General features: G+C 45.2%; 2 protein-coding genes across 6 annotated transcripts in view; one reads left to right on the top strand and one right to left on the bottom strand.

The window, feature by feature from the left end:
* The window catches only part of rpap3 (RNA polymerase II associated protein 3), a 196419-nt gene that overhangs the window by 105472 nt on the left and 63091 nt on the right, over positions 1 to 27856 (top strand). The gene's annotated exons all lie outside the window — the stretch shown is intronic.
* celsr1a (cadherin EGF LAG seven-pass G-type receptor 1a) overlaps positions 1 to 27856 on the bottom strand; it is a 92568-nt gene that overhangs the window by 33547 nt on the left and 31165 nt on the right. For 3 of the 5 annotated variants that reach the window (XM_076051732.1, XM_076051731.1, XM_076051730.1), the window contains exons 4-7: positions 25277 to 25499; positions 23457 to 23572; positions 21756 to 21844; positions 13256 to 13339 (exon numbers count right to left, since the gene is read on the bottom strand). In XM_076051732.1, the coding sequence (XP_075907847.1) occupies positions 13256 to 13339; positions 21756 to 21844; positions 23457 to 23572; positions 25277 to 25499 (512 nt within the window). The remainder of the gene's footprint in view (positions 1 to 13255; positions 13340 to 21755; positions 21845 to 23456; positions 23573 to 25276; positions 25500 to 27856) is intronic. The other 2 variants (XM_076051733.1, XM_076051734.1) reach the window with 1 other exon arrangement.

Below are 27856 nucleotides of genomic sequence, written 5' to 3'. Positions count from 1 at the left end.
TTCACTTAGTATTTCAATTTTTATAGGCTCTTGTTCATTTATTTCTATTTTTATAGGCTCTTGTTTATTTACTTCTTTACTTTATACTGTTTTGCACTATTTTAGGTTATTTTTATATGCTCTGTTCACTTTATTCTTGTTTGCCATATCTTCTTTGCTGTTGTAACACCTAAATTTCCCCGTCGTGGGACGAATAAAGGTTTATCAAATCAAATCAAATCAAATCAAATCAAATTAAACCTTGCAAAGGTTCCAAAAAAGGTTGGGAGAAAATGATTTGCCGTTTGTTGGAAGGTCACGGTTTAAAGGGAAACAACCTATACTTTACTTCCTCTGTCAGCTCTACTTTTTCCTGATATTTGTTAACACGTGTTCTCAAAAATCAATCATTTGTGATTTCATAAAAAACACAGACATCCGGTTTTGTGAAAACACCCCCATCCTCTGAGACCACGTTTAAACATGGAGATGGTCCAGCATCACTTCAGAAGGAAGCTGAAGCTACACTACCAGTCAAAAGTCTGGACGCATACTTCTGATTTAATGTTTTTTCTGTCATTTTCATGACTATTTACATTGCAGATTGTTACTCAAGGCATCAAAAGTATGAATGAACACATATGGAATATGTATTAAACAAAAAAGGGCAAAATAACATTGGGTTACTTAATGTAATGTGTGTTCTTTGATAACAGGGTGAGGTGTTTCACTGTGGGAATCGCTCTCACATGACCAGTTCTGGAAGCTCCGATGACACAACGTCTGTGCATGACACACAGGTCGAACTGTACATGAGGACCGGCCCGGCCCCACCCACTACCACAGCCGACCCACCACCTTCCAAGCATTCTCAACAGTTTTCTTACCGTGTCCATGCAAGGAGGGACATGTTGGCAAAACACCTCACTCTGTTATCAAAGAACCAGGGATTACATTAAGTAACCCAACATTCTTTTTCTAACTTCATTCAGTGTTTCACGATGGGAGATATAGACAACTCCCGGAATGCATTAGGGACATAAACCTCTTTTTCCTGTTTATGTCTCGGCACTGTGATATCAAGGACTGCTTGTGCCACAGACGGTCCTGAGACAACAATTTCAAGCGCTGATGGAACTTAATTGGACATCTTTGCTTCTGTACGTGATATACGCCACGACTGGTGCGATATTACGACTTAATGCAAGTCGCGCTCAAAGTCATCGCGTGTGGCAGGTAAAAGATGTGATGTTGATGCAGGAGACAGCGACAGTGATACGATAAATACATATTTAAAAAGAAAAAGTACTCAATCAGGACCCTCTGGTCCAGAAGAACATTTTGACCCAGATGAAGGCCCAAGTATGAGTAGTGGTCAGGAGAAAGTAAAAAAGCCCAGCTCAAGACAATACAATGAAAGTTATATTGCATTTGGATCCACTTTTACTGGGGAACCAACTGAGCCGATTCCATTATGCCTGGTGTGCGGGGAAAAGCTGTCCAGCAGTGCCATGGTTCCAAGTAAACTTAAATGCGCAGAGCAGAGCAAAAGAGCAGTTGAAGGAGATCTTTGTGCGTGTCTTTCCTCAGTTCTTGCAAGAATGTCACCTTTGTGTTCAATCAAACAAGGCCAGATTTCACACAGTCATTAAATTGAGATAAAAGTTTAATTCTCTTTCATTAAATATGTTTTTTGACATATTTATTTGGTGAGGTGCCGTGTGATTTTTCTAATGTAAAATACGTGCCGTGGCTCAAAAAAGGTTGGGAAACACTGGCATAGAGCAACATCCTGGGCCAAGGATGCGCTAGTACATCCACGCCCAGAGGAGCGCTGACATCTGACAGCAAGAAGTATAGAGGGCCCTACTACAGGAAACTCACTTAACAAACACTACAGCACATAATCTAAAATCGACCCTTTTTCCAAACATCTACTCGGCGAGTTACAACTCGAAGCAGAGAGGTGTGGCTATCTTGATCAATAAGAGACTTAATTTCATTATAAATAGTACAATATCTGACCCTAATGGAAGATATATAATAATCAACACTAACATTGACAATAAAGATTACTGTATTGCTAGTGTTTATGGCCCAAACGTGGATGATCCCTCTTTCTACCATGCCTTTTTCTTATCACTCTCTGCACATGTAAACACAACACTCATAGTAGGGGGTGACTTCAACCTAGTGTTAAACTCTGATATTGATAGATCCAACACCTCAGCTAGCCAACGACACTCATTAGCTGCAGACACATTAAAACAGTATATGAGTGATTTTGGTTTATCAGACCCTTGGCGTTCAAACCACCCAACTCACAGAGAGTACACCTTTTTCTCTTCTGTTCACCACTCATACTCACGCTTGGACTACTTTATCACCAGCAACTCACTCTTGGCAGATATCCGGGAAGCCCGGATCCACTCCATCACTATTAGTGATCATGCACCTGCCTCTATCTCCGTCTCTACAAAGGCACCTAGAGCACCGATCTGGAATTGGAGGCTGAACACGTCATTACTCATAGACTCAGATTTTATAAAATACTTTAATAAGGAGTGGACAATATTCCTACAAATTAACGACTTGCATGAAACTCCTGTACATGTTCTATGGGAAACCGCTAAAGCAGTAATGCGGGGCAAAATAATATCTTATTCATGCCACAAAAAAAAAAAAGAATTAGCTCTGGAGTCTGAATTAGTTAATAATATTAAAACATTAGAATCTTCATATGCCATCCAACAGGAAGAAGACGTATGGAAAGAGCTATGCAAACTAAAAACGGAATTAGCCAAACTGACAGATAAAAAAACCAAGTTCCAAATGCAAAGATTACGCCTTGATAACTTTGAATGCAATAATAACTCTAGCAAATTCTTAGCGAGCCAGCTAAAGTCAAACAGAGAAAAAGCAACAATCTCCTCCATCAAAAACCTGGATGGCAAACTAACCCATAACCCAGAAGAAATTAACCAATGCTTCAGAGATTTCTACAAAAAATTATATTCCTCCGATAATAATCCTTCAGAAGCCTCAATAGATAACTTCCTTAATAGTATTGTGCTCCCTAAATTAAATCAGGAACAGGCTACTACAATGGACGCAGATCTCACTCAGGAGGAATTTGAAGAAGCCTTGGCACAAATGCCAGTAAATAAAGCCCCAGGACCTGATGGCTTCCCAGTAGAATTTTATAAGGCACTTTGGCCTACTATTGGTCCGACCTATAATAGAATGGCTAGAGAGATCCTAAATACTGGACTTCTCCCATCAAACATGAATTCCGCTAACATTAGCCTCATACTCAAACCGGACAAAGACCCATCGCTTCCGACTAGCTACCGACCAATATCATTAATCAATACCGATCTTAAAATTATTTGTAAAGCAATAGCTAGACGACTAGAAAAAATTACTCCATATATAATTCATCCTGACCAAACAGGGTTTATTAAAGGTAGAGATTCAACCTCCAACGTACGTAGATTTATCAATCTGATAGACTATACTAACGCCAACAATCTACAAACAACAATTGTTTCGCTAGATGCAGAAAAAGCATTTGACAGGGTCAATTGGAGTTTCTTATTCTCAACACTACAAAAATTTGGTTTCGGGAATTCATTTATATCCTGGATACGAACATTATACAGCTCTCCGTGCGCCTCAGTCAGAACAAACAGCCAGACCTCTCAAAGGTTTAATCTGCAACGAGGAACCAGACAGGGCTGTCCTCTCTCCCCTTCACTATTTGCAATGTTCATAGAACCTCTGGCAGCTGCAATTCGGCAAAATGATAATATCAAAGGAGTCCAAACTTCAACATCTGACCATAAAATAAGCTTATATGCCGATGACGTATTGTTATTTCTTCAAAATACACAATCCTCACTTACTGAAGTTATCAGCCTTATTGACAATTTCTCTTGTATTTCAGACTATTCAATAAATTGGGCAAAATCCACGGTGCTACCGCTTAATTGTAAATTTAAACGAACCACTCTAGCACCATTGCAAGCCGGTAACATACGATACTTAGGTATCAACTTCTCTCCCAACCTATCAGACTTAATACAACTCAATTTCATCCCGCTATTAAAGAAAATAGAAAATGATCTAATTCGATGGAGAAACTTACCCATATCTCTTTTAGAGAAAGTTGCAACGGTAAAAATGATGGTTTTACCTAAACTAAACTACCTTTTCTCAATGATTCCCTATCAACCTCCTGCTCAGTGGTTTAAAACCCTGAACTCAAACGTCACAATATTTCTATGGAAAAACAAACCACCCCGTATCAGTCTGAAGACGCTTCAAAAAGCGAAAGATGCTGGGGGACTAGAATTGCCAAACTTTTATTACTACTATATTGCAAACAGAATAAAGTATATTCATAAGTGGTTCAACCCTAGCCCACATGATGTATCCTGGCATGTCATAGAACAAGCCTATTGTGGTGATATTCAGTTAGCAGACTTGCCATTTATCAGCACACCAAAACACCACAGCTGCATGAAAAGCGTTAATATAAGTCACTCTCTGACGGCTTGGATGGAATTTCTGAAAATCACAGGTTCTTCCCTTCTCCCGTGCGGTCGTATGCCCATCTGGAACAATCCTGATTTACTACAAAATAAAAAAGCACTTAACTTCACACATTGGGCAGATAAAGGTATAACTCACGTAAAACACATAAGAGAGAATAATAATTTTAGACCATTTCAAGAGCTTGTGACACAGTTTGGAATTAACAGTAGTTGTTACTTAGAATACATGCAAATTAAGTCCATAATTAAGAATAAACTCAAACTTGAACACACACACATGGAGGTCTCTCCGGCTGTACAGTCGGTCCTTAATTTCTCACCTCCCAAACTACTTTCCAAGATATATAAAATCCTTACAAACACAGATCGCACTATTTCTATCCCCATTGCTAAGTGGGAAAGAGACCTGTCTCTCCAGCCCCACTCTAATTTCTGGAGAACAATCTGCCTGAACACCTTTTCACTGATAAAACAACCTAATCTACAATTAATACATTTTAAAGTACTCCACAGGATCCACTACACTGGACAGCGGATGTTTCAGATGGGCATGACCGCCACTCAAACCTGCTCACACTGCACAGTTAATGTTCCAGATAATTACTTACACGCTGTATGGCATTGCCCACCAGTAAATAAATTCTGGCACATAGTATGCAATGATCTATCAGCACAGGTCGGTTACACCATCACAGCCACTCCTTCTTTTTGTCTCTTAGGAGACCTTAGTGATATCACCTCAGATAAGGCAGAATCTCGCATGCTGATCACCTCCTTAGCTATCGCTAAGAAAACAATCCTCATAAACTGGAAAACAAAGCAACACCTGCACATTGCACAATATAGGAACTTACTGTTAGACCACACCTCCTTGGTAGGAATGTCTGCTTCATCCTATAACTAAGCAATAAACAATCAATAGCTGAGGCTGCTGGTTGATGTGGGCGGCCGTGGTCGTGCTGCCGCGGGCTGGGTGCGGTCTGGGGGGGGGGGGGTGCTGGGCGTGGGGTGCTGGGCTGCCTTGCGGGTTGGTGGGGGGTCGGGGGTTGGGTGCCCCGGCGGGGGATGTCTTCCACGCGGGGGGCTGGGCCTGGTGGTTGGGGGGGGGGGTGCCACGGGGTGGGGGGCGGCGGCTGGGGTGGGTGGGCGGCGGTCCCTGGCTCTGGGCCGGGGGCCCTCCTGTTGGTGGAGGGACTGGTCCGTCCCTGTGTCTGGGAACTGGCGCTGGATCGTACACGGTGGGGTCACATGCCTGGGGTGGGGCTGCGCGGCCGGCGGCTACCGCTCCTGTGTGCCCGGGTGGCGCCTTCTGCCCCACCTTCGCCCTCCGTCTCCCTGGTCGCTGCCGCTGCCCCGGGGCCCTTGGGCGGTGGGGGGTGGCCCCCCTTTGGCTCCTGGATCCCTGTGGTGTCCCCGGCCCCGATGTCGCTGAGGGGGCGTCCTAACCGGGAGTCCCCCCTGGTCACATAATGGGTGTATTTATTTATTTATTTTATTTTATTTTATTTTATTTTATTTTATTTTATTTTATTTTTATTTTTATTTTTATTTACTTATTTATATATTTATTTTTCCTTCTGTTTTGGGGATTTGCCTTCTGGCCGGGCACCGCGGGGGACTCGATTTGGGCAGCGACCGGGTCCCTGGTGGGCCTCCCCCCGGTGCGGTCTCCTCGCCCTTGCATGGGGCACCGACTGCACCCTCGTTGGCGAGGACCTGGCCCCCACGCAGCCAACGACCCACTGACATTATCACTAGGGCTTTGGATGAGGGTCTCCATCGGCCGGCCACCGCTCCATCCGAGACCCTCTCCAATTTTAATAACATTATAGACACTTAGGGCCTGGGGGGGGGGTTCGTGCACTGCGGCCGCCGCCCTGCTCAGCAGCAGTGTGGTTGCCCCAGGGCCTTACCACCCCTCCATTTTAAACGCACTATAGTCCAACACACCAGCAAGTGCACATATACACACACTGACACTCCTACACACAGTGGGGTCGGCCTGCTAGTGGGGGCTGGACCCGACATCTTTCCCACCCTGGATGGGCCCTGTGCAGTCCGGTGCCCCCGAGGTGCGAGACCGGCTGGGCTTATGGGGACCTTGCCACTTGTGGCGGGGTCCCCCTTCCCCCAATCCCGGGACCGGGCCGCTGCCCGGGTGGTCCCCTTGCGCCGCTCGGGGGCGGGTGGGCGGCGACGACCTGAGACACGGGGGTCTGACAATGGTGGGCGGGGGCCCACGGATTGAGTATTTAATTTTATCTTTTTTTTTAATTATTTATCTTCTTCTTTTACAGGACACAGGGGGAACCAGGGGGGACTCTCGCTCGGGGGCCCGCTTTGCCGGCGTTGGGGGCGGGGGTACGGCTGTGGCCCCGGGGGCCGGGGGGGGGCTGTCCCCTGGTGCCGGGGGGTCCCGGGGCGGTGGGGGTGGCTGGGGGGTGTGGGGGGTGGAGGGGGCCGGTTGATGCGCCATACTGGGTCCGTAGGGGGGGGGCCTCTGGGTGCCCGGGCCTGCCCTGGGTACCGATCCTCCCGGTGGGTGAAGGGGCTGGGTCCTGTCATGGGGATGAGTCTGGTCTCGCTTGCCCTGGGGGGCCCCCGTCCGGGGGCCGGGCTCTGCTGCCTGTCCGCCCTGGGTGGTGTCCCTTCTCCTTGGGGTATCTGCCTCCCTGTCATCCTGCCCTGGCTCCTCGTGGGGCGGGTGCCCTCCGGCCCGGGGGCCTGCTGCTCCGGGCCTCTTCCTGGCCGGCTTTGCGGCGGGTATGCCGTGTCCGGGGCCCCCCCCACCGGCTCGTCGCTGGCGTGGGGTGGTTGCGGCCTCGGAGACCGCACTAATTGGCAGCCTACTTCCAGTGACGTACTTAAACACACCCACCCCCACATTCAGGTACACACACCACCACATCCATACACACACTACCACATCCATACACACACACACACACACACACACACACACACACACACACACACACACGTATACACAGATGCAAACATGCACATACACACAAGTATACACACATGCAAATATACACACACACCCGCACACACGTACACACACACACAAATATTCACAAGCGCGGGTACACTGTTGTACACTATTGCATAGCTTATTGTCTTATTGATCCATGAGTAGATTATTATCATCGTTATTATTACTATCAACATTATTATTATTATTATTATTATTATTATTATTATTATTATTACTATTATTATTATTATTATTACTATTAACGTTGCTATTATTATCATCGCTATTATTATTAACATCACTGAATGAACTCGCATGTATGTTTGTATGGGTATATATGCACTATCTGACAATTAGCTATGCATATTTACGATCTGTTTTGTTCTCTTTTAACACAATTGTATATTGTTGCCAGTTGCCTCCTCTACTCCTCTCTCTCTATCCCTCTCATCATCTCATCATCCCCCCCCCCCCCCCCCCACACACACACACACTCATTTCCCCTCTCTACTCACCTCCCTATCTATCCCCCTCAGTCCGGTCATGGCCAGAATGTCACCAAGAACATTATAATAAAACCACTGAAGAGGTAGCTCCTGAAACCACCCACGTGGCTCACACTCTCAAGATCTACCTCTGAGAATAAAATCTGTCAGCCATCATAGACATTCAGAGACACTTCTGCTTGTCATTATGGCCGGACCGGACAAGGGAAAAAAAAAAAAAAAAAAAAAAAAAAAAGTGCCTGAGGCAGCCATCATCCCTCCAGGAAAGTCCCAGTCATGGCAAGCAGGTTGTTTTTTTTTTTTGTTTTGTTTGTTTTAATATTATTATTATTACATAAGGCTGGTGTCGAGCAGGCCAATGCAGAGATGTAGTGCTGCGGGTAGATCCCACAGAGCTGCTGTCAAAGTGTACATTGAGAAGAATTGTTCGCTCGGATAACACCGACCTGCCACTCTGTTTGTCACCGACTTACCCTAAGTTTTGAGTTTCTTTTGGAATAATAATGACAAGATAGTGGAGGGCCATTCTGCAACGTGAACAGGATTCCTGCATAAATACTAAGCATTATGCTCAAAGGATGCTTGATCTTTTAACGACTACACCCAGTATATGACAAAAATTAAAAAAATAGCTGTGATAAAAAAAAAAAAAAAAAAAAAAAAAAAAAAAAAAAAAGAAGTATAGAGGGCACTGAGGGGTAGATCCTCAAAGAAGGGCGAGCAGCGGTAAAATGCGGCGCTACCAGTACCATTTTCACGTTTGCGTCCCCTCTGTGGACCGGAATCACCGTTTTTGGCGCTATTTACACAGATTTTCTGGCGCAAAAGCCGGGCAATCGCTTTGTGGATCTGGCCCCGAGTGTTTTCCTGCGAAAAGACTCATCCTCATCATCCTCAACTGCAAGGAGATCGGCCACAAGCCACCCAGCTTCGGCGATGCCTCCATTGAGGCCACTGTGCTGCTGAACTCTGGCTACGAGTTCGATCAGGGCTCCGTCATCTTCAACAAGACAGACCGGAAGCCTCTGTCTTTTTTTTTGTTTTTTGCGTAATTTTATCATGAAAGGTCTGATACAGGATTTAAAATGGGATCATGAATGCTGCCTGGTCATTCAGTCAGCAGAGTAACTGTGCTACCCTGTAACCGCCACCACCGCTGCTGTATGTTGTTTCAGGCTTCTGTCTGAACCCTCACCTTTAAAGTGCACTTGCCCTTCACTTCGAGGGGCCCCCCGCTTACCCTCCGTCCCTCTCAGGACCGCTGAAGATTCCCCTCACTCTAGGGTGTCGGGCGCCATGGGAACGCACTTGATCCAGGCAGCGAGCGACAAAGGGGGTCGAGGGCAGAGGGGCGCGAGTGGACGGAGCAACGGGGACACACTAACTTCTTTCCTCAAATCCCCTGCTCACACCAACAACACACACACACACACACACACACACACACACACACACACACACACACACACACACACACACACGCACACACACACACACACACCGTGCCGGGTTTCCCGTCACAGCCATGAAAGGTGAGCTGACACCCGCAGGCGGGATGGCGGCCTTTGCTTCGCTAATTGTGTTACATGCTGAACGCACTTTGACAACTTGTCAAGGGAGCAGCTTAAACACACCATCAGAAGTGGCAGCTAATGGCCAGAACTCACGTGTGTGTGTGTCTGTGTGTGTGTGATGGAAGGCGGACCGAGAGACTTCACCAGCCCAGGAATTTCTGGGTTTGGTGTGTGTGTTGGTCGGACAGGAAGTGGTTTCGCAAAGTCGCAGACAAGGGCGCCCCTGCCGTCTGCCTGGACAATAAAGGAAAAGGGGGCCGGCTGCCTTTTATTTAGCTTGGACTCGCTTTGAGGAAAGGGCATTGTGTCTTGGACTTGGAGTGAGAAGCAGCCCCTGATTAGCTCCCTGCGTGTTTTTATTTGACAACGCGTGCGTGAACATGAAGCACTTCCCCATTCTCTATTGTCTCTGAACCTAAACACCTGATATTGTGACGCGACACAAACAGACATTCAATGGATAGTCGGCTCTCAACTAAAATTTCCCACACTTCCTCCTGAATCTCATGTCAATTGAGGCTTTGGTTGGATTCCTTTCATCTGCATCGACGTTGAGGAGATTTACTGAGAAAAAGAAGAAAAGTAAAGCATGTCTCCGTGCTGCTGTTGTGGAGTTGACTTCAGCCCCTTTCCCACTGGCCAAAAAATCTAATGTAGACCCGCTATGAATTGGCATTTGGTGGCAGTGGGAAAGGCTCACCGACTTGCGTCGAAATGCGTCAAACAACCTTGCAAGCGGGGTTGAAATCGCCTCCAATCGGCTCCGCTCTGATTGGCTTGCAGTGGGAAAGGTAGACCGGCGTCAACATCACACCTTTTACCTAAAGCACGGGATGACGTGAGTGTTACGTGCACTACGTCATAATATTGCGCCAGTTACGGAGTATATCACGTATTGAAGCAAAGGCGTTTATGTTCCATCAGCGCTCAAAAATTCTTCATTGTCCTCTGGCTTTTTGCTCGCGGCTTGCGCACAAAATAGACCAGACGCCGAGCTGGTGCGAGCTGGCCGCGGAGGTGCACCCTGCTTTAAGTCTGGTGTGAACAACACCATTGCAGAATAGCAGCGATGGATGGATGTCAGTTCAGGTTAGTCCAGTTTATTTTATCTGTCACTCTGAATTACTTATAAAACAATATTTAAAAAAAAATAAAAAAATAAAAAAAATTATATATATATATATATATGTATATGTATATATACATACATATATGTATGTATACATATATTATCTAGTGTATAAAAAAATTTCAAGTCCCGCACTGAAAAGATGGCTGGCAGGGGGGAAAAAGGCAGCAGCTTTGACTGCGTTTGAGAAAAAAAAAAAGATTCAAGACTTCAATGAGCAGTTAATGTACAACCACAGTAAAATGAACCTGACGAGGGGGAGATGAGGCACAGAGGCCAGAATCAGATTGAGAGGTAATGATTTTACACTTCCCCTTCCTCACCCAAGATCCCGCTGCTGAGGTCTCTCGACACTTACGAGACAGGTTTACGTCACGCTAGTTGAAGTGTGTAAATTTTCTTCCTTTTGTGACACACACAAACACATGCACAGACACTCCCTCAAATCAGAGCGGAGGAAGGAGGGTATGTGGAGATGAGAGGAAGTGAAGAGAATTAGTCATAGCAGCAAAGATGTACGGTGAGTTATGGGGGAAGGCGGTCCCGACTGACAGGGGCCAACAGATTTATCCTGGTCCCGGGGAGATGAGACGCTTTACACATCTGCTCTTCCTGCTGACGGCTGACTCACTGCTCCATTGGAGCTCTCACATCCACATCGGAGGTGTGGCCAAACGTACCTGAACTTGCTTCTTACACCTTAAGATACACACGACTCGATTCTGTTGGATTTATTTCATGTATCCATCTGGATAAGAACCCATTTAGAAAGGGTCATCTTTACTAGTTTGACAGTACTACCTCTTCAAGGTGGACAATCCACTACAAAGGCTATCTTAAACCAGGAAGTAACGATATTGTGCGAATGGAAAGAGGTTGATGCCTGTACGCAGTAAAGATTGCTCCCGTCCCTGAACGCGGGTCGTCACTGACTTGCTGGACGAGGCCAAGGTGCTGTTTTGATCGATTGAACAGAAGTTACTTATGCCAATGCATTAGCAAACAACTGCCAACATTTCTAATGGGAAGAATTATTACGGATGGATCTGAATGGCTCTGTGTGCTAACCAATGTCTGCAGAAATCCATCCATCCATCCATACATTTTCAATACCGGCTTCTTCCTGAGCTCAGGTTCACAGAGGTCTGCTGGAGCCAATCCCAACTGTCATAGGGTGAAGGCTGCAGAAATTCATTGCAAAATAAAATGAACAAACACAAATGTATAATACGTAATTATTTCCCTTTTCAATCACTAAGGTGACAGTAATAACTGTCTACTTGAAGACAAACTGCTGTCGGTGCCAATAAAAGAAAAAAAAAAAACCTTCTTCAATGATTTCAGCGTTATGAACTCACCCAGACAGCATCTCTGCTGTAGCTCGCCTGGCTGCTGCCAAGACATACACGGTAATTGCTCAGTGGCAGCCTACCTTCACGTCTGTCCAGCCGCCAGAGCTCAGACATGTTTCTTCTACCCGAAACCTCAATAGCGGAAGTACACTGCGACTGACAAGGCACCTTGTAAAAGCTCATACATTATTGGCTCATCTTTTGACAGATCAGAGCCGCGACAGTTGGACGGAGAGGCAGATGAAGACAATGGTAGAAGTGAAAGAAGATACAAAAATGACAAAGGAGAAAGAGTGTTGACCTAAGAGGTCAACTGGATAAAAAGCACAAGGAAAATAACTCCTTACCCAGCAAAATCATGCCTTAAAGTATGAACGAGACCACTTCAATAGCCCACAACCACGCCAGAGAAGTGAGAGAAGAAGTTCACAAGGACCACAGATGGAAAAGGCCGTTTGTTACTACTGCAGCCAAAAACTTTCACCCACCAACACCTGGACACACTTCATTTTGGACCAAACCGGAGCAAGACCACACCCCACTGCTGGAATTCTTGCGCACTTGGAAATATCTGAGGTGAGCTGGTGCAATCGAGTCGCTGATTTATGCATCTGCATCAAAGCTGCATTGGACCTCCGCCGTAAGCTAGCCCACACCTGGCAAACCTCCTGACTGGAAATGGAACGGGGCCAAAGCCAATTTTCGCCAACTCATTTTAGAGCTGTCACTTAAACGTGGTCCCCTGACTTGGGGAAGGGAACGTGTGAAGTTGAGTTACTCCCACACACGAGCAAAACACGGAAAGACTGTTTTACCCATTTAAACATTTCCATCTGTCCACAAAAAAAAAAAGAATTTCAGTCACGGTCAATTCCATGATAGCGTCCCCAATTCCCAAGACTAATTGGGCTCCAATTCTACGATGGGCAATTCCATGCCATCCTATCGTAGTGTCGTACTGCAGAAGACACAATTCAGCTTGAACGCTTGTAAGGAAAATTTGACAGTGCATATCAATGCACAGCATCAACGCAATGAATCGACCGACGAGGCTGCCGCGCAGAAGTGTAACCAGGCTTTTGGTCCAGACTAAGAGACTTAAACCAGGTCCCCGAGGACAGGAGGAAAGACACCACAACCAGTGGGGGGGAGGGGGCACTAGAGCTAGAGGTGAGGCATTACCTCCTTCTGATTGAGCTCCAGCCAGGCAGTATAGAGCGGGAGCCGCAGAACCCCACTGGAGTCAACCAGACTCCCGCCTTCTCCCTGGGAGGAAGACACCGTGGAGAGAGAGACACACCGCGTTAGCCTCACAAGCAAGCCAATGTGTGTGTGTGTATCTCGCCACGTTGGCAGGCACGCCTCGGGCGAATTCTGAGCTCACGTCATCTCAGCTGCCGCACTTGCAGCATCATGCGGATTCTAATGTACACTACCGTTCAAAAGATTGTTCAAAACTTTTGCTCTGCATTGGACGCCTCATTATAACCAGTTTTATGAAATATTGAGCTTGAATGTTCCGCGATCATCATGAGTGCACAAAAATCAGTCAAGATGTGCTGAACAAGTATGGGAACATTTTTGTGTTGAATGAAAACAATTTCGAAATTAAAAATGAGAATTTGAAGTGTGCAAAAATCTGTGTGAACAGTTGGAAAGTGAAAAGTTGGCTGTTTTAAAAAGCCTAAAAGATAAACCAATATGTGTTTAGCCCACACAACTAAACATGAACATGAAAAAAAGCTTTGTTTTAATATGGTTTAAATTTCTGATCTATTTTAAAGCATTCAACTTCTGTAATGATGTCCGCATATTGCACACTTGATATTCATTCTCTAAAATCACATTCAATTACAGATTCAGGGCGACACCTGTCAAAGCCATCTCATAATGTGTTCAGCACATCCTGACAGATTGTTGTGCGCTAGTAATGTTCTTAGAGCATTCCGGTAGATTTTTTTTTTTTTAAATGAAGCTGGTTACAATGGAGTCCAATGCAGAAATGAGTCAGTGACCCCAAACTTTTGAACGGTAGTTATATGCTCCTGAGATTTAAAGTCATAATGTACTCACTGCAAATGACACCCAAAGGGCAACTTGATTTCCTGACGATCGTATGCCGGCGCGATGTGGCAGGGTGGGGGCACGCCATTACAAGCAATTTATAGCAGGAAAATCCCAGGGAGGACTCCACCCCCGAGGCATGAGCGACAGTTCTAAAGTGCACAAGACCTTGCACTTGTAGCAAACAGCGCTGGGTGATGACATGCTGTTTGGTTTCTGGGTTGGGTCCCCATATTTAAATTGTTTGTGTGAATTTGTGGCGATGAGCTGAGCTGTTTGAGGTCTAACTGATGGGGGGGGGAGGAGGGAGGGCCCTTGTGTTTGTGAACACACACGCTCGAGAAGAACAACACACCCTGCCAGGGAATGCGGAGTCACAGAGTCAGTCGGAGCTTCACCTCTTAAATTCACCGCTTCACCTTTACCAAAAAAGGCACTTTAGCAGAGAAAATAAACCGACCTGCGCTCGAGTCAGAGATGCTCCCTTGTAACAACACTTTTTTTTGTCCGCAGCATGTGTGTTATTGTGCCGCTTCTGACCTTTAAACCCTAAAGAAGGTAAACGCTGGTCCCAGCCGAGCTGTAAAAACCCAGCTGTAAAAACGGCAACACAAAGAGACAGACGACGAAATATCTCCGGAACCACTTAGCAGCGTTCAGGTTATTTTATGAGCGGCTGTCTGCTTTTCTTTTGGTGCATCTGCACCTTGACTTCGTATCATTTTGTCGTGGAAACACAATAAAAACCCAGAGCATTAACAAGAGGCAGAGTAGACGACTACAAAGACAGCACAGGTATATGCAATTAAAAATCTGTAGGTGCACAGTGTACCACGTGAGAGGAGATGCAACAGCAAATCTACTAGAAGACACAAGACAGGCCATGACGTACTGGACCACAAAACCACAAAGCAAATATAGAGCTTTTTTGTATTGTTGCCTCCAAATTGTGAGTATACAGTGATTTTTTTCTAAAATTTCAACAAAGTAAAATTGCGATTTGCAGGCGTTTCCATTGGATGGTGTGAAGCGCATAAGCCGTCATTTTCGTAAAATCTCGTCCCGCGAAAATTCTCGTAATTCTTGTTAAAGCTCATCCAGCAAGATTCACGAAAATTACGTTTGCTTTTGTTTGTTTACGTTTGTTTGCTGTCAAGGATGCTTGTTATATTTTCCTCTTTGATTACTTGTGAAAAATTAAATATTTTAAATATTCCGTCCAAACACGACGCACCATTTTCACTTGAAGTGAACTGGTCATGTGACCCCATACAACACATCCGGTAATGTGTAAATGCAAAAAAAAGTGTGTCCATGAAACATTTGCGATATACCTTTATATCGATACGTCTGAAAAACCACTTCATAAAAGAAAACCTTTTAGCCATATTTGAGAGGCTTTTTGAAGTTCAGGCTTTTCCATTACCAGTTCTTATTTGCAATATTTAGGTTTTGCGTAATTCTGGGGTAATAGAAATGCAGCTCCTGACAATGAGCTTGCAAGAGAATGACAATCAGTTATGCAGCTGCTTTAAAGTAACACAAAGTATTTTTACATTAATACCTCTCCCCTACCAATAACACGCTAGATAGCACCGTATGCTAGAAGTGGCTCAGGGTGCGGATGGGAATATGTCCGGCTAAATTAAGAGATAAATTGTGCAGACTTTATGAAGGTACGTTTCCAAGTGGTATTTATCTGATAAAGAGGGAGAAAGAGTGATTGGAATCCAGCCAAGTGGGCGCAGAGACGCAAACAGTGAACTCATGGTGCAGAGTTGAGATAAACCGAGCAAAACCCGTCTGGGAATGCCGCATGCACACCATGGCTGGAAATATCAAGGCCCATGTTAGCCACCGTAATGCTATTAGCATATCTAAAATCCAGCCTTTGCTCGGTTAGAAGCAGCTCTGTAAAACCAGCGCAAGTATACAGATGAGACCTGCAGTCGAGGCCTCTATTACAGCTGTTGGCAACATGTACGGTCAAAGAAACATGCACACTCCTAGTGGTTGGAGGCAGTACAGTTCATTAAGCCATTTTCTCTGTCATAACAGGTGGCAGGTGGTCTGGCAGATATCCTGCCCGCTGTCCTGTTGAATGACATCATTTCCTGCAACAAGTGGCATCATTTCCTGGTGCCTCGTGTACATCAAAACCCAAAACAAAGCTTCCAGCAGCTCAACTACGTACGTATGTGTGTGTGTTTCCTGTTCTATTTAAGCTTTCCCTGCTAACACAGTTGAGTGTCACAGCTCTAAAAACAGGGTAAACATACAGACACTTATCACACACACACACACACACACACACACACACACACACACACACACACACACACACACACACACACACACACACACACACACACACACACACACACACACACCAAGGCCCCCCTACCTCCCAAACTGAACCCCAAGAGGCAAACACGCAGCCCTTCAAACCGACCCAGATCATTACAACAATGGCAAGTCCATGTCTGTTGTCATGCCGACCCTCCCCCGACCTTTGGACCCTGTTATTCAGCAGATGCTCCCTGTTTCTCTGACGGAGAGCAACAACAGCCTTGTCAAACGTGGGGTTAAGGGTGGGTGGTTTGGGGCGGGTGGATTGGGGCACCCTTAAGACCCCGCACAATGTCACGCTACTCATTACCTGACACAATAAATCCACATACACATATGTGGATTGTGTCACTGTGCCGTTGGGACCATTGAAAGATAGGCGTGTGTGTGTGTGTGTGTGTGTGTGTGTGTGGGAGGGGGGGGGGGATTTGTTAGAATTCTATGCAGACTCGCAGCATTTATTTGATGACATTTATACTAAACAAATGTAATGGATTATTATCTTATGAGAGAATTCTGAAAATCAGTTTAATTTTCAAAACATTTTTCCCCCCGATGACACCTGGCTGTTATTCAGCAAACAGATCAACCGCGTAATCGCCTCCAAAGAGTGTGTTGTGCAATCCTGTCATTAATCACCGCTCGGTGACAAATATTTCAAATCTACGGTTGATTTTAGCAGGTGCAGCTGGATATTGAACATCCTGATCTGTCGCTTGCTAAGGACAAAAGCCCCTTTGGTTCAAAATAGGAATAATATGTGTGTGTGTGTGTGAGTGTGTGTGTGTGTGTGTGTGTGTGTGTGTGTGTGTGTGTGTGTGTGTGTGTGTGCATGCCTGTGTGCCTGTGTGACATAAATCTAGATTAGAGTTTGGAAGAGGAATTACACTGTGATCTTCCCTCTGGTTTTCCAGGGCTATGCAAACAATGTGGCCCGTAGACAAATGTGTGTTTGTGTGTGTGCGTGTGTCTTCCACGCAAAGACGACATGTGTCTTCGTTCACATCCCTGGCTTCGCATGTCAACGCGTCCCATCTATTATGAGAACACCGCCACTTTTTTGCCATAGACATTCCCCCCACCCGGAATCCCTCCAGCAACTAATGTGGGATTAAATTACCACCAGTCAATCTGACTTCTGATCACTCAACGCGCTGGGGAAAAAAAAAAGAAAGAAAGCTGACCTTGTGTCAGTTTTCGGCGCCGGGCCCTCGGGGCAAATTCAACGGAATGTGTCACCCGATTGCAAATAACTGTCTTAATTAAGACTGACGGGGGTGGAACGCACGCCATCCCCGCCTTACGGACTCGGGCGCAGTCGCGACACTGACATGACATGTTTCTGTGTGCTTGATATCTAGCCGCAAAACCGGCCGAAAAACATGGAGCAAAACACAGAAGAGTAAACAGCAGAGAACCGGAGCCAAGACGCAAAAAAAAGAAATCTGTTTGGACGTGGGAATCAATTTTTCATGTCGTTGCAAACGCTAGGCAACCTTGCAGTCAAACAAACAAAGGGTTGAGCACCCGTCACGGCACCTGTCGTGTGTATGAGCCTGGGGCCACGTTACCTAAGTGCGACAGGATTGAAGCTAATCGCATATTTCTGTACTAAGCACTGAGTGTGAGTGCGAAAAGTGCCCGCACAAGAAGGCTTCCTATCGTTAGCATCCTCTAGCCTGCTAGCTAAATTGACGATGGCAGAGCATGGTGGCATATTTTAATCTGGCAGCAACTATGTGGTGTTGTGCTTGGTGTATGATAAATCGTTGTCTTTACTGTCTTTGCTGTGTACTTCCAGTGGCATTAAAGTTAAAGTTAAAGTTAAAGTTAAAGTTAAAGTTAAAGTTAAAGTTAAAGTTAAAGTTAAAGTTAGTTCAGGCTCCTTCTTATATTAGGGAACTAATTGAACTTTATCATCCTCCAAGAGCCCTTCACTCTGAGGATTCAGGTCTTTTAGTTATCCCAAAAATTTCTAGAGTTAGATCAGGAGGTAGGTGTTTCAGTTTTCTGGCACCTTTATTTTGGAATCATCTTCCAGCCTCGGTGAGGGGGGCAGACACAGTTAGTTTATTTAGGAGTAGACTTAAGACTTTCCTTTTTCTTAAAGCTTATAGTTAGACTCCATCCACTGTCAGTTAAGCTGCTGTAGGCTTACGCCGTGGAGGGAGATCTTTCGCTCCCGTTACAGGGACCGTTGCTCTGTGCAGGCGGAGCCTTTATCACTCTCCTCACCCAATCAATATTTTACTCTATCCACTCTGTCCAAGCTCTCATTATGCTTTGTACAGTATGCTCGATATGCATGATACTGCCACAGTCTCTGTGTCCCCGGCAGGTGATGACCACTGCGCCAGGAGCTGGATTGTGCTGTCCTGGGGGTCTTGGTGTCATCGCTTCATCCCACCACCACGCTTAGGACGTGGACTTGTCCTATCGGCAGATTGTCCATCGAGCTAGGCTCTTGCCTTCCAAAGCATGGACACTTACACTCCACATGGACAGCAGCCTTGAATTTCTTTTCCCATTATTTATGTCTATATCCATTTTGTGATGCCTGGTTGGTGTATCTTCTTCACTCTGTCCTGTCTGCCACCCTGGCTCACTCTGCTCCTTTCTCTCTTTCTCTGTCTCTCCTCTATTATTGTATTTCACCCAACTACTCATAGGCAGATGATGGCCCTCTGGAGTCTGGTTCTGCCCTAGGTTTCTTCCCACAGGGGAGTTTTTCCCAGCCACCGTCGCATCTTGCTTGCTCCGGGGGCCCGGTTGGTTCTCTCTGATTGTATAAAGCGCTTTGAGACGCCTTTGGTTGTGATTTAGCACTGTACAAATAAAGTTTTATTATTTATTATTATTAAAGGGCAAGGGGAAGGAGAAGACAACAGCAGCTGCGTTTCCATTAGAGTGTTTTGCAAAATAAAAGCGATATTTCTAATAGCTGCATTTCTAAAAAAAAAAAAAATTAATTGTGATTTGCAGGCATTTCTATTGAATGGTGTGAAGCACACAAGCTGCAATTCTCATAAAATCTCATCCTGCGAGACCACAGCTTTTTGAAGACCTTCCCCCTCATTTCTCATTCTAATTCCCTGTATATATCTGCATTTTGATGTTGTTTGCTGTCAAGAATGGTTGTTATATTTTTCTCTTTGATTACTGGTAAAAAAGAATATTCCGTCTCCTCCTCCTTGATTGATTAGTCTGAAAAAACACCTTAATGAGAGCGTAAAAACCTTTTATTGATATTTGAGAGGTTTTTCAAAGTTCAATTGTTTCCATGACTAGTTATTGCGAAATTTAGGTTTTGCGCAATTGTAGGGATAATGGAAACATAGCTAGTGACATCACTTATGGTTGGGGGCATATTAAGAATAACTCTACTGTACTGCGATTTAAGCCACAGAAAAAGGAATAAAATAGACCAAAGAAGACTTAACACTGACGTGACCCTTTAGCTAACAGAGCACATTAAGGTCAGCTGATTCATCATCTTCAAAGAGAACATTGGCCCAGCAATGCCTTCCAAGTACGATAAAGGCTCCAAAGATGATAGACGGGGTAGAGGGGGAAAAAAAAAAGAAAAAAGAAAAGCAACCTGTGATATGTGAGACGTTGTGCGCTCTAAGCTCAGTCTGAGGCCAAGAGGCACGTTACTCTTTTCAACGGGGCGGCGAAACACATGTGTTGCTGATATATGAGGCTGGGAGTGTTGGCTTTAGGGCTGCTGACGTTTCAGTGTACAGTGTCAGAAAGGCGAAAAGAGACAAAAGGAGATGTCGGGGTGACATGCATGAAGAGAGGGATCAGTGTCAGGAAGGAAGCACAGCTCAGTTAAGTTTCTGTTGGCGTAGCTCATCTTAGGCCATTCAAACCAACATCAGACAAATGCAAAATCCATCAATATGTTCCAGAAGGGCGTTGCCAATACAGAGAGCCAACAGGTTGATTTTTACTTTTTCCACTGCAAATTTTATTGACATTAAGGCAGTTTCCTTTTGGAAATCAGGCCCTTGGAGATGTCACATGGAGCTTCTGATGCTGGCTTTACACAGAAGGCTGTCCCCCGCACGCGCCTCCAGAGATCCACAGAGGTTCTTTTTTTAATAACATAGTTAATCACGCAAGGCTGCTTCACTAGAGTTTCAGAGAAAAGAACTGCCATGGGTACAGGGAGTGGAGTAGGATCTTACAAAACATGATAAAGATGTCATGAGAACTTGAACAAGGCTTGTCCAATGCAAGGTCATGAACAGAGACCACGTTCACCTAGCCAGATTAGCTGCACTGGAAGGCTTGTCAAACAGACTCATAAACAGAGTGGGAAGCTTCAAATTGAAATGGCAACAATATTAATCGAACTTGAAAGATTGGAAGCCTGATTCTTTGTTGCTGCACAATCAACATTTGTCACTTGATTACTTGCTCTTATCTGTGTTAGTAAAAAATCAATAAAAAATTTTAATCACAAAAAAATGAATAGTCATGGGTATGACATTGGACCTATGAATCATGTGATGTACTGTATTGTTCAAGGTTGCAAAATAACATTTCAGCGTGACGTAGGCCAGACTGATAGGAACTTAATTGAAAAAGCAAAGAATTACCCGTGACACAATGGGAAGAGTTTAAATAAACATGGTTGGAAAAATCTGATTTAAGGAATAGGACCCTCCTAATCAAGAGGCCAACGCTCTCCTGTTTCCTTTTTAGTTTAATAATCTGAAGAAAATCGCCAAGAGGCTTGAAAGGTTTGTATGAAATGAATGCCTGCTACGATCTGTGACTGTAACTTTTGAGATAACTTCCAGCTTTGATGCACTTGCCAGTTCCCTCAAATGACATCCATCTTCTTTTAGACTGGACTCATGAAAGAGGAATGAGAATGAAAATATTGGGAACAAAGTCCTCTGCAGTCATTGTGCGTGTGTTTTCATGTCATGTTAAAAAAAAAAACAAAACACCATTTGCTTGCTGGTCAGGAAAATGTAGTTGCACTTTCGACCCTTGGAACTTCCAAGGCAGAACTGAGCTTCTCCTGGGTTCTCTTATCGTTGCAGAGACTGAGGTGGGGGCCCAAACCCACCCGACAAATTAAACTAGATTAGCAACAAACGTGCTCCATGGAGAATTATCTCTGGATTCAAAGATCGTGGTCAACCGGCCTCCCGAGAGCCTCAAAGAAAGTCGTATTTTACATACGCGTGTCATAACAAGTGAGGCCTTTGCCTCTGAAAAGTCAATGATTGTTCCGGTTGGTGCTACTTACCTTGTTGTAGTAATGCAGTTCCACTGAGTGCCACTGGCCATCGCTGACTCCACCTGGGACATACGGCGACACCGTGGTCTTCGTCTCGCCTGGACGGCAAAGAGGGGGGAAAAAAAAGAAAAGAAAATCAATATTTTGCTGGTGGGAGGACAGAAACTGAGATTTGGAATCGCTGAAATGTTGCCCAACAGCTAAGAAGATGTAAAATATAACTCCAAGTGATGATGATGATGATGACGATGACATTTGTGCTAATACGCACAAAAACCAAGACACATACAATCCAGTATATGTATGTATGTATGTATGTATGTATGTATGTATGTGTCGCCCTGTGTTTGTTCCTTACTTAATCCTTCACTGCCACAAAACTCAAGAAATGTTACTGAAATATTTCATTTTTCAAGCTTAGCTATCCCTTTATGAGCGAGCCGAGGGCAGTAGTAAGTCGTTGAGTAGTTAACGAGTGAAAAGAACCGCATGACCCCATCAACATCAACTTCCATCCAAAACAAACCAAAAAAACATTTTTCCTCACACAGCATTTCACATCAAGTGTAATGCAACATGCTTGATGGCCCAGCTTGACATGAACTCCGATACGCCACTCATCAATCACCTGTGCTGTGGGGAGGCGTTGGCATTATTCCTGAGCATCGACGACGAGAAGACTGCGGCGCACAATGGCACCTGATTTATCGGGGAAGGGAGATTACTGCTGTTTGTTGAGGGGTTGGGAGCGGCCTGAGACACGAAGAAACTCCTCAGGAGATCATTGAGCAGCGAGGCAACTACCTGTGTGTGAGCGTGCGTGTACGCATGTGTGCGCATGTGTGTGTATGTGTAAATACATCTAAGTCCAACTTCCGACAATGAAGTTACAAGAATTAGCGCCAAAACTTCAAAACTTCAAAAAAAAAAAAAAAATAACAACCAGGAGGACTTTGCTCATAATTAGAGGTGTTTTTAAATCTTTTTCCAGAGTTGAAATAGGAGCACAAGGACTTGGCTCGTCGCCCGTCATGATCACACGGAGCTGGATTCCTCCTCCTGTACGGTGCCATGGGAAAGTTTGAGCCACTTTTAAAACAAAGCTTGCTCCCGAGAGAAAAAGTCATTCATTCCTTTGACCCACTATCGTACGGCTGCAAGTCCGTGCGTGTTTAAATACACACTGACCTTATGCGCAAGATAATTTGTGTACATGTACAAAGTTTATCCCGTGTGTGTGTGTGTGTGTGTGTGTGTGTGTGTGTGTGTGTGTGTGTGTGTGTGTGTGGGGGGGGGGGGGTGAGTGCGTCTTTATTGTGCTTGAGCAGTGCGTGTCCTATCATTAATCAGTCTGGCAGCTCAGCTCTCTGGTGGAAGCAGCTGCTTTCAGAACAACACACCCATTTCTCCGACACACACACACACACACACACACACACACACACACACACATACACACACACATACACACACACATACACACACACATACACACACACACACACACACACACACACACACGTACGTTCAGTCTCCCCATTCGGATACATGCATGCTCTGACACACGCAGACACATAAACCTGCTCTTATCTAAATGCGATGTGACACGTTGAGGCTGCTTAGCGCCACCGCTGGTGAGCTTCCGATTTGCATTAAACGCTTGTCGGGATCGTTGTAACACGCAACATGCAACAAGGACTCCGTGCTCACCGCCAGAGAAGGACAGCTGAATCTGCTCGTCGAGGACCTCCACGGCAATGAAGTCGTGCTTCTCGTTGAACCTGCCGTTGTAGAGGAGCAGAGCGTTTCTCTCCCGGGTGGCGAATCTGCACGGAAACAAACAAGAGACAAACGATGAGCTGAGGCAATTTTACAGGCTACTTTGAATCTCAGCTTGACAAATAGGACACGTGTTTGTTTGCTTATTTATTTGCTGCAAAAGCCCGTCGTGGGGGTTGGGTCGGGGAGGGGGGGGCTGGTGTTGGCGGTCAGGAAGCCTCAAGCGTTCCCCAGTGGGTTTTCCTCCGCTGTTTCCTGCCACATTTCTGAGCACCATCCAAGGAAAACACGCGCGGCCGAAGGCAACGTGATGAAAGAAAGGACGGCAGAGCTCTTGAGGAAAAGCCACTAGGAAAGGAAAAGCAGGACGCGTGAAGCCGCCGAGCCGCAGAGAGGAAGCCTGTAGATGATGCATGAGTGTGGACGCTGCATTACATTCTTGTGGGCAAGCTTGCGTGTGTGCGTGTGTGTGTGTGTGTGTGTGTGTGTGTGTGTGTGTGTGCGCGTTGCGTAGGGGAAGGTGAGGGCAGAGGAGTCAGCCGGCAGATGCCAGCGGGGCCGACGAGGCAGGAAGCCAGGACGGCCGCAGCCAAACACTGATAAGGGGAAGCTCATCGCGCTGCCTTTCCTGTTTTCACCTCGCCGCCTGGCGTTCTCACCGTCGCCGTGTCTCCAACCTCACTTTATCAGCCTGACCCCCACTCCCTCTTCAACAGAGTCGCGCAATAAAGTGTTTTCAGGGCCCGCCGCGTTTACAAGGAAACTGTGGCGTGTGTGAGACTGAGATGCAGAGACACAATGGAAAAGTGCCTACAAGTCCCGGCACGCCCCAACTGACACACTTTATACCTGGCTGAGCTGAGTTGAGCTGAACTGTGTTTATTGGTGCATCTCTCCCACACTACTCGAAATGACTGTTTACTGAACATAATGCTAAAACATGTCGCTCTGTTGGCTTGAACCATTTTCTTTGGTCTATGTCAGGAGTCATGAAACATCACCAAGGTATTAATAAACTTCATAATGGGACGAAATGTGTTACGTCTTTGGGGTAAATGTGCAAGTTAAATTTAGAATATAAGAAGAGTTTAATATCTTAGTTGCCACCAAATGTACAAAAAGGGTCAAAATCTCTCCAGCAATCATTAGCATTAGCTGCCAACTATTTTACCTGTACTGAAATGAGGCTTGCCTCAGTGTATTAACAAGATTAAAGAAAGGTTACAAACAAACAAACCTGTACTTTTAAACTGAAACAGAATTTACTGCTCAGTAACAATTTGGTACTGCGTCAATTTAGTCAATATTAAGTAACACTAGGTGGACAAGAAGAAGAAGCAAAAACTGTTTGAAAGACTTTTTGGCACAATGCAATTCGCTAAAGCCGGATCTTATTTTGCTAGAATTTGCCAACACAACCTGGATACAGAAGTCCTGTTTTTTTCTCTGTCTGATCAGTGTTCTGAGAAAGAGGTGGTAATAAAGGGCAGAGTTTTACTGTGACAAAAGCAGGAAGTCACGATCAGCAGTGATCCTTTAGTGACTTGCTTTGCTGGTAGTGTGAAATGTAAATGGCCGTTTTCCTGCTAACCTTGTCTGGGAAACCCGTTTTAATTTGTTTTTGTTTGTTTCATTCTTTTCCAGACGGACATTTGAAAAATGACATCAGGTGTGTTTTTTCCTTCAGGGCACGACACCAACAACAACACAAATCGCAAAGGATTCAGGCGCTGAGGAAAGAAAGAACTCACGTGAAGGAGACGGTGAAGTGGAACCTCTGCCTGAGGCCTCGGAAGGTGATGAAGGACTGTCCGGGGAAACTGCGGGTGGTCATCTCGCAGTACGGCTTCTCGTACTCCCCCGCCGGACACTCGCACATAAAACCGCCGGCAAGCCGGTTCACACACCTGCCGCCGTTCTTACACACACCCGGCACACATCGGCCAGATGAGGCATTGACCTCACAGTGGTCTCCTACAGGGGGAATTCACAGAAAGAGACATGTTCAGGTAAATCGTGCTGCTTCTCTTGCAACATTTGGATGTTGCAATATAATTCTTTTTGAAATAAAAAAAATTGTTGCTTATGCCAACAGATCTTTGCTCATGCCAGCGTTACTCACGCTATTCTATAAGTCGACACGGTTATCTGCAGTGCTAAATGAGGACGGATCTGCAGTATGAATGAATAATGACCTGTCATCGCACATACCACCAATTGATTATCGTTCTATCTCTCCCGCGAGGCACACTATTATACTGCAGAGTGAAAATGAATCAAACTCATCTGATCTGAGTCCACTTGTTGCAACAAGACGCTTTTGAGTGCAAGTCGAGCAGATGCACAAGAGGTGCACCAGTCACACTGCCAGGGCCCTCGACTGCAACACTCGTTTGGGACCAGAGACATTAGCCGTGCAGAAAAAAAAGGTCCTGTTTGGAGAACTAGTCTGGGAATCAAAGGGCCTTTGGACAAGGCGGGCCAACAGTTTGGCCATATTTGGTCAGAAGGCAGAGGAGAGGGGATGAGGAGAGGTAAAGAGTACGGGTAAGAGGATAAGAGGGGAGATTTTCTTTGCCCTGATGTGGTGAGTGCGGTGCCTCAACAAAGGTGCAGTGACCCTGCATGGCCATTTGTTGCATTCCCGGAGTTATTAGTCCAATGACTCACCATGACTTGTATTTCAGTTGTGAAAGAACTTGCCTATAACCCATCTTAAACCCTCTGGAATAATTCAGACTCGGCAAAATCTGGCTTTTATGTCGAATCTATGAGTCTTTTATTTTGGTGGGTCAATATTTCTTGAATTCCAAATGAGAATCCAACTCTTTTATCCCTGAATGGTCGGCCAAATATTGAGAATATTAGTAGAAATGTTGGTATCAGTATAGATTCACATGAGTGTCATTAAAAACTGTGAATACCTTAGCTTTGTAGCAAGATATGTTATTAGCATATGTTGATTGCTATATTTAAACTACTACACGATTGCCAATAAAGATAAGATAAATAAAGAATCTGTATTTTCTAGACATTCAATCAATACCAAATCCTGCAGGATTGCAGTAAACTGGGCCCACATCTGTGTCTCAGCCCGGGAAATTCCTTCAAAAATACACCAACATACCTCTATCTCTTTTTATGATAATATTTGCGATAAATACTCTGGTGCCCCTTGCAGTCTTGTGTGTCAACTTGACAAGATCTGTCCACCCAGGTACCCCCAAAAACCAGTGCCTGGAATCAGCTAATGGCCCTTCTCTCCTCGGCATAATCCTTTCTTCTGAGGAAGAATTATAGGGATCCGTTTCGCTGTAATGCAGGAAACCCTAGTAGGACAGAGAAGGAGGGGCCCCTGTCATCGGCCCAATAATGGGCCCTGATGGGGCCTGACTATCTTGAGTTGAACTGTGACCTTCAAAGAGGCAGGAACATCGAGACGCAGGTAAGGGGAACATTACGGCCGAGTGGGGAGGACGGACATGGCTAGGAGAGGAAGGCGAGAGCGAGCCAATGAGTGACAAAGGCGGGTGTAATCAGGTAATTGCATCAGATAAGACAGAGGAAGAGAAGCAGATAGGAGTGTTGGGAGAGATGGAAGGAAGAGGAGGCAACAGTGGCTGTCGGAGGCCTTCTGGACTCGAAGAGGACGAGACAGTTGGGTATCAGATGTTATTGGAGGGGGAGCACGGGAGGAGAATATCACTGACACTGGGAAATTTTTTAGAAAGTGCTTTGAATGGGATTTGATGAAAACTCTGGAGTCTTCTCGTAGCTCGACCGCCATGTGAAAGCGGGGCGGAGCCGGCAGCTTCCAAGCAGGCAGGGTTTAGGGTCTTCTCTAAATCACCGTAAGCTGTTGAAGCTGCACTGCCGTGTAAACAGTCATAGTGTGGCTTATTTTTTTGTTTCTGCAATAAATCAGGTTTTTTTTCGGGGGAAGAGGTACAAGAGGGTCAAAAGTGCAGCTTAACATATTTGATTCCTCATGAAACATTCCTTGTAAAAATGTTTTTACAACACCAAAAAGGAATATGAAAGCGTCTTAACGAGCACATCTGTGGTCTTTAAACTTCATAAGTGAATAATGGAGGTAAATACATCTGAAGAAATACATTTTCTTGATTTTTATTGACCATTGGCATTCAACCAGTTTTTTCCCCTACATATTTTTGGGACATAACCTTGTCTAAGTGCCGTCGTGGACAGTGATGGTTTCAACTATCAGGCCACTGGGACAAAAAGAGTTGTTTTCAGCTTCGGTGAAGCAGAACAGAAGGAGGTGGGACGATCGTGCGACCCCAACATCATTTTTATTATTGGTAACTGCA

This window comes from Nelusetta ayraudi, unplaced genomic scaffold (genome assembly GCF_046127955.1).
Source record: "Nelusetta ayraudi isolate G7.1 ecotype Tasmania unplaced genomic scaffold, CSIRO-AGI_Nayr_v1 ptg000135l, whole genome shotgun sequence".
Lineage (NCBI taxonomy): Eukaryota > Metazoa > Chordata > Actinopteri > Tetraodontiformes > Monacanthidae > Nelusetta > Nelusetta ayraudi.
The sequence above is the reverse complement of the archived record's forward strand: the minus strand, read 5'-3'. Positions and strand labels throughout refer to the sequence as shown.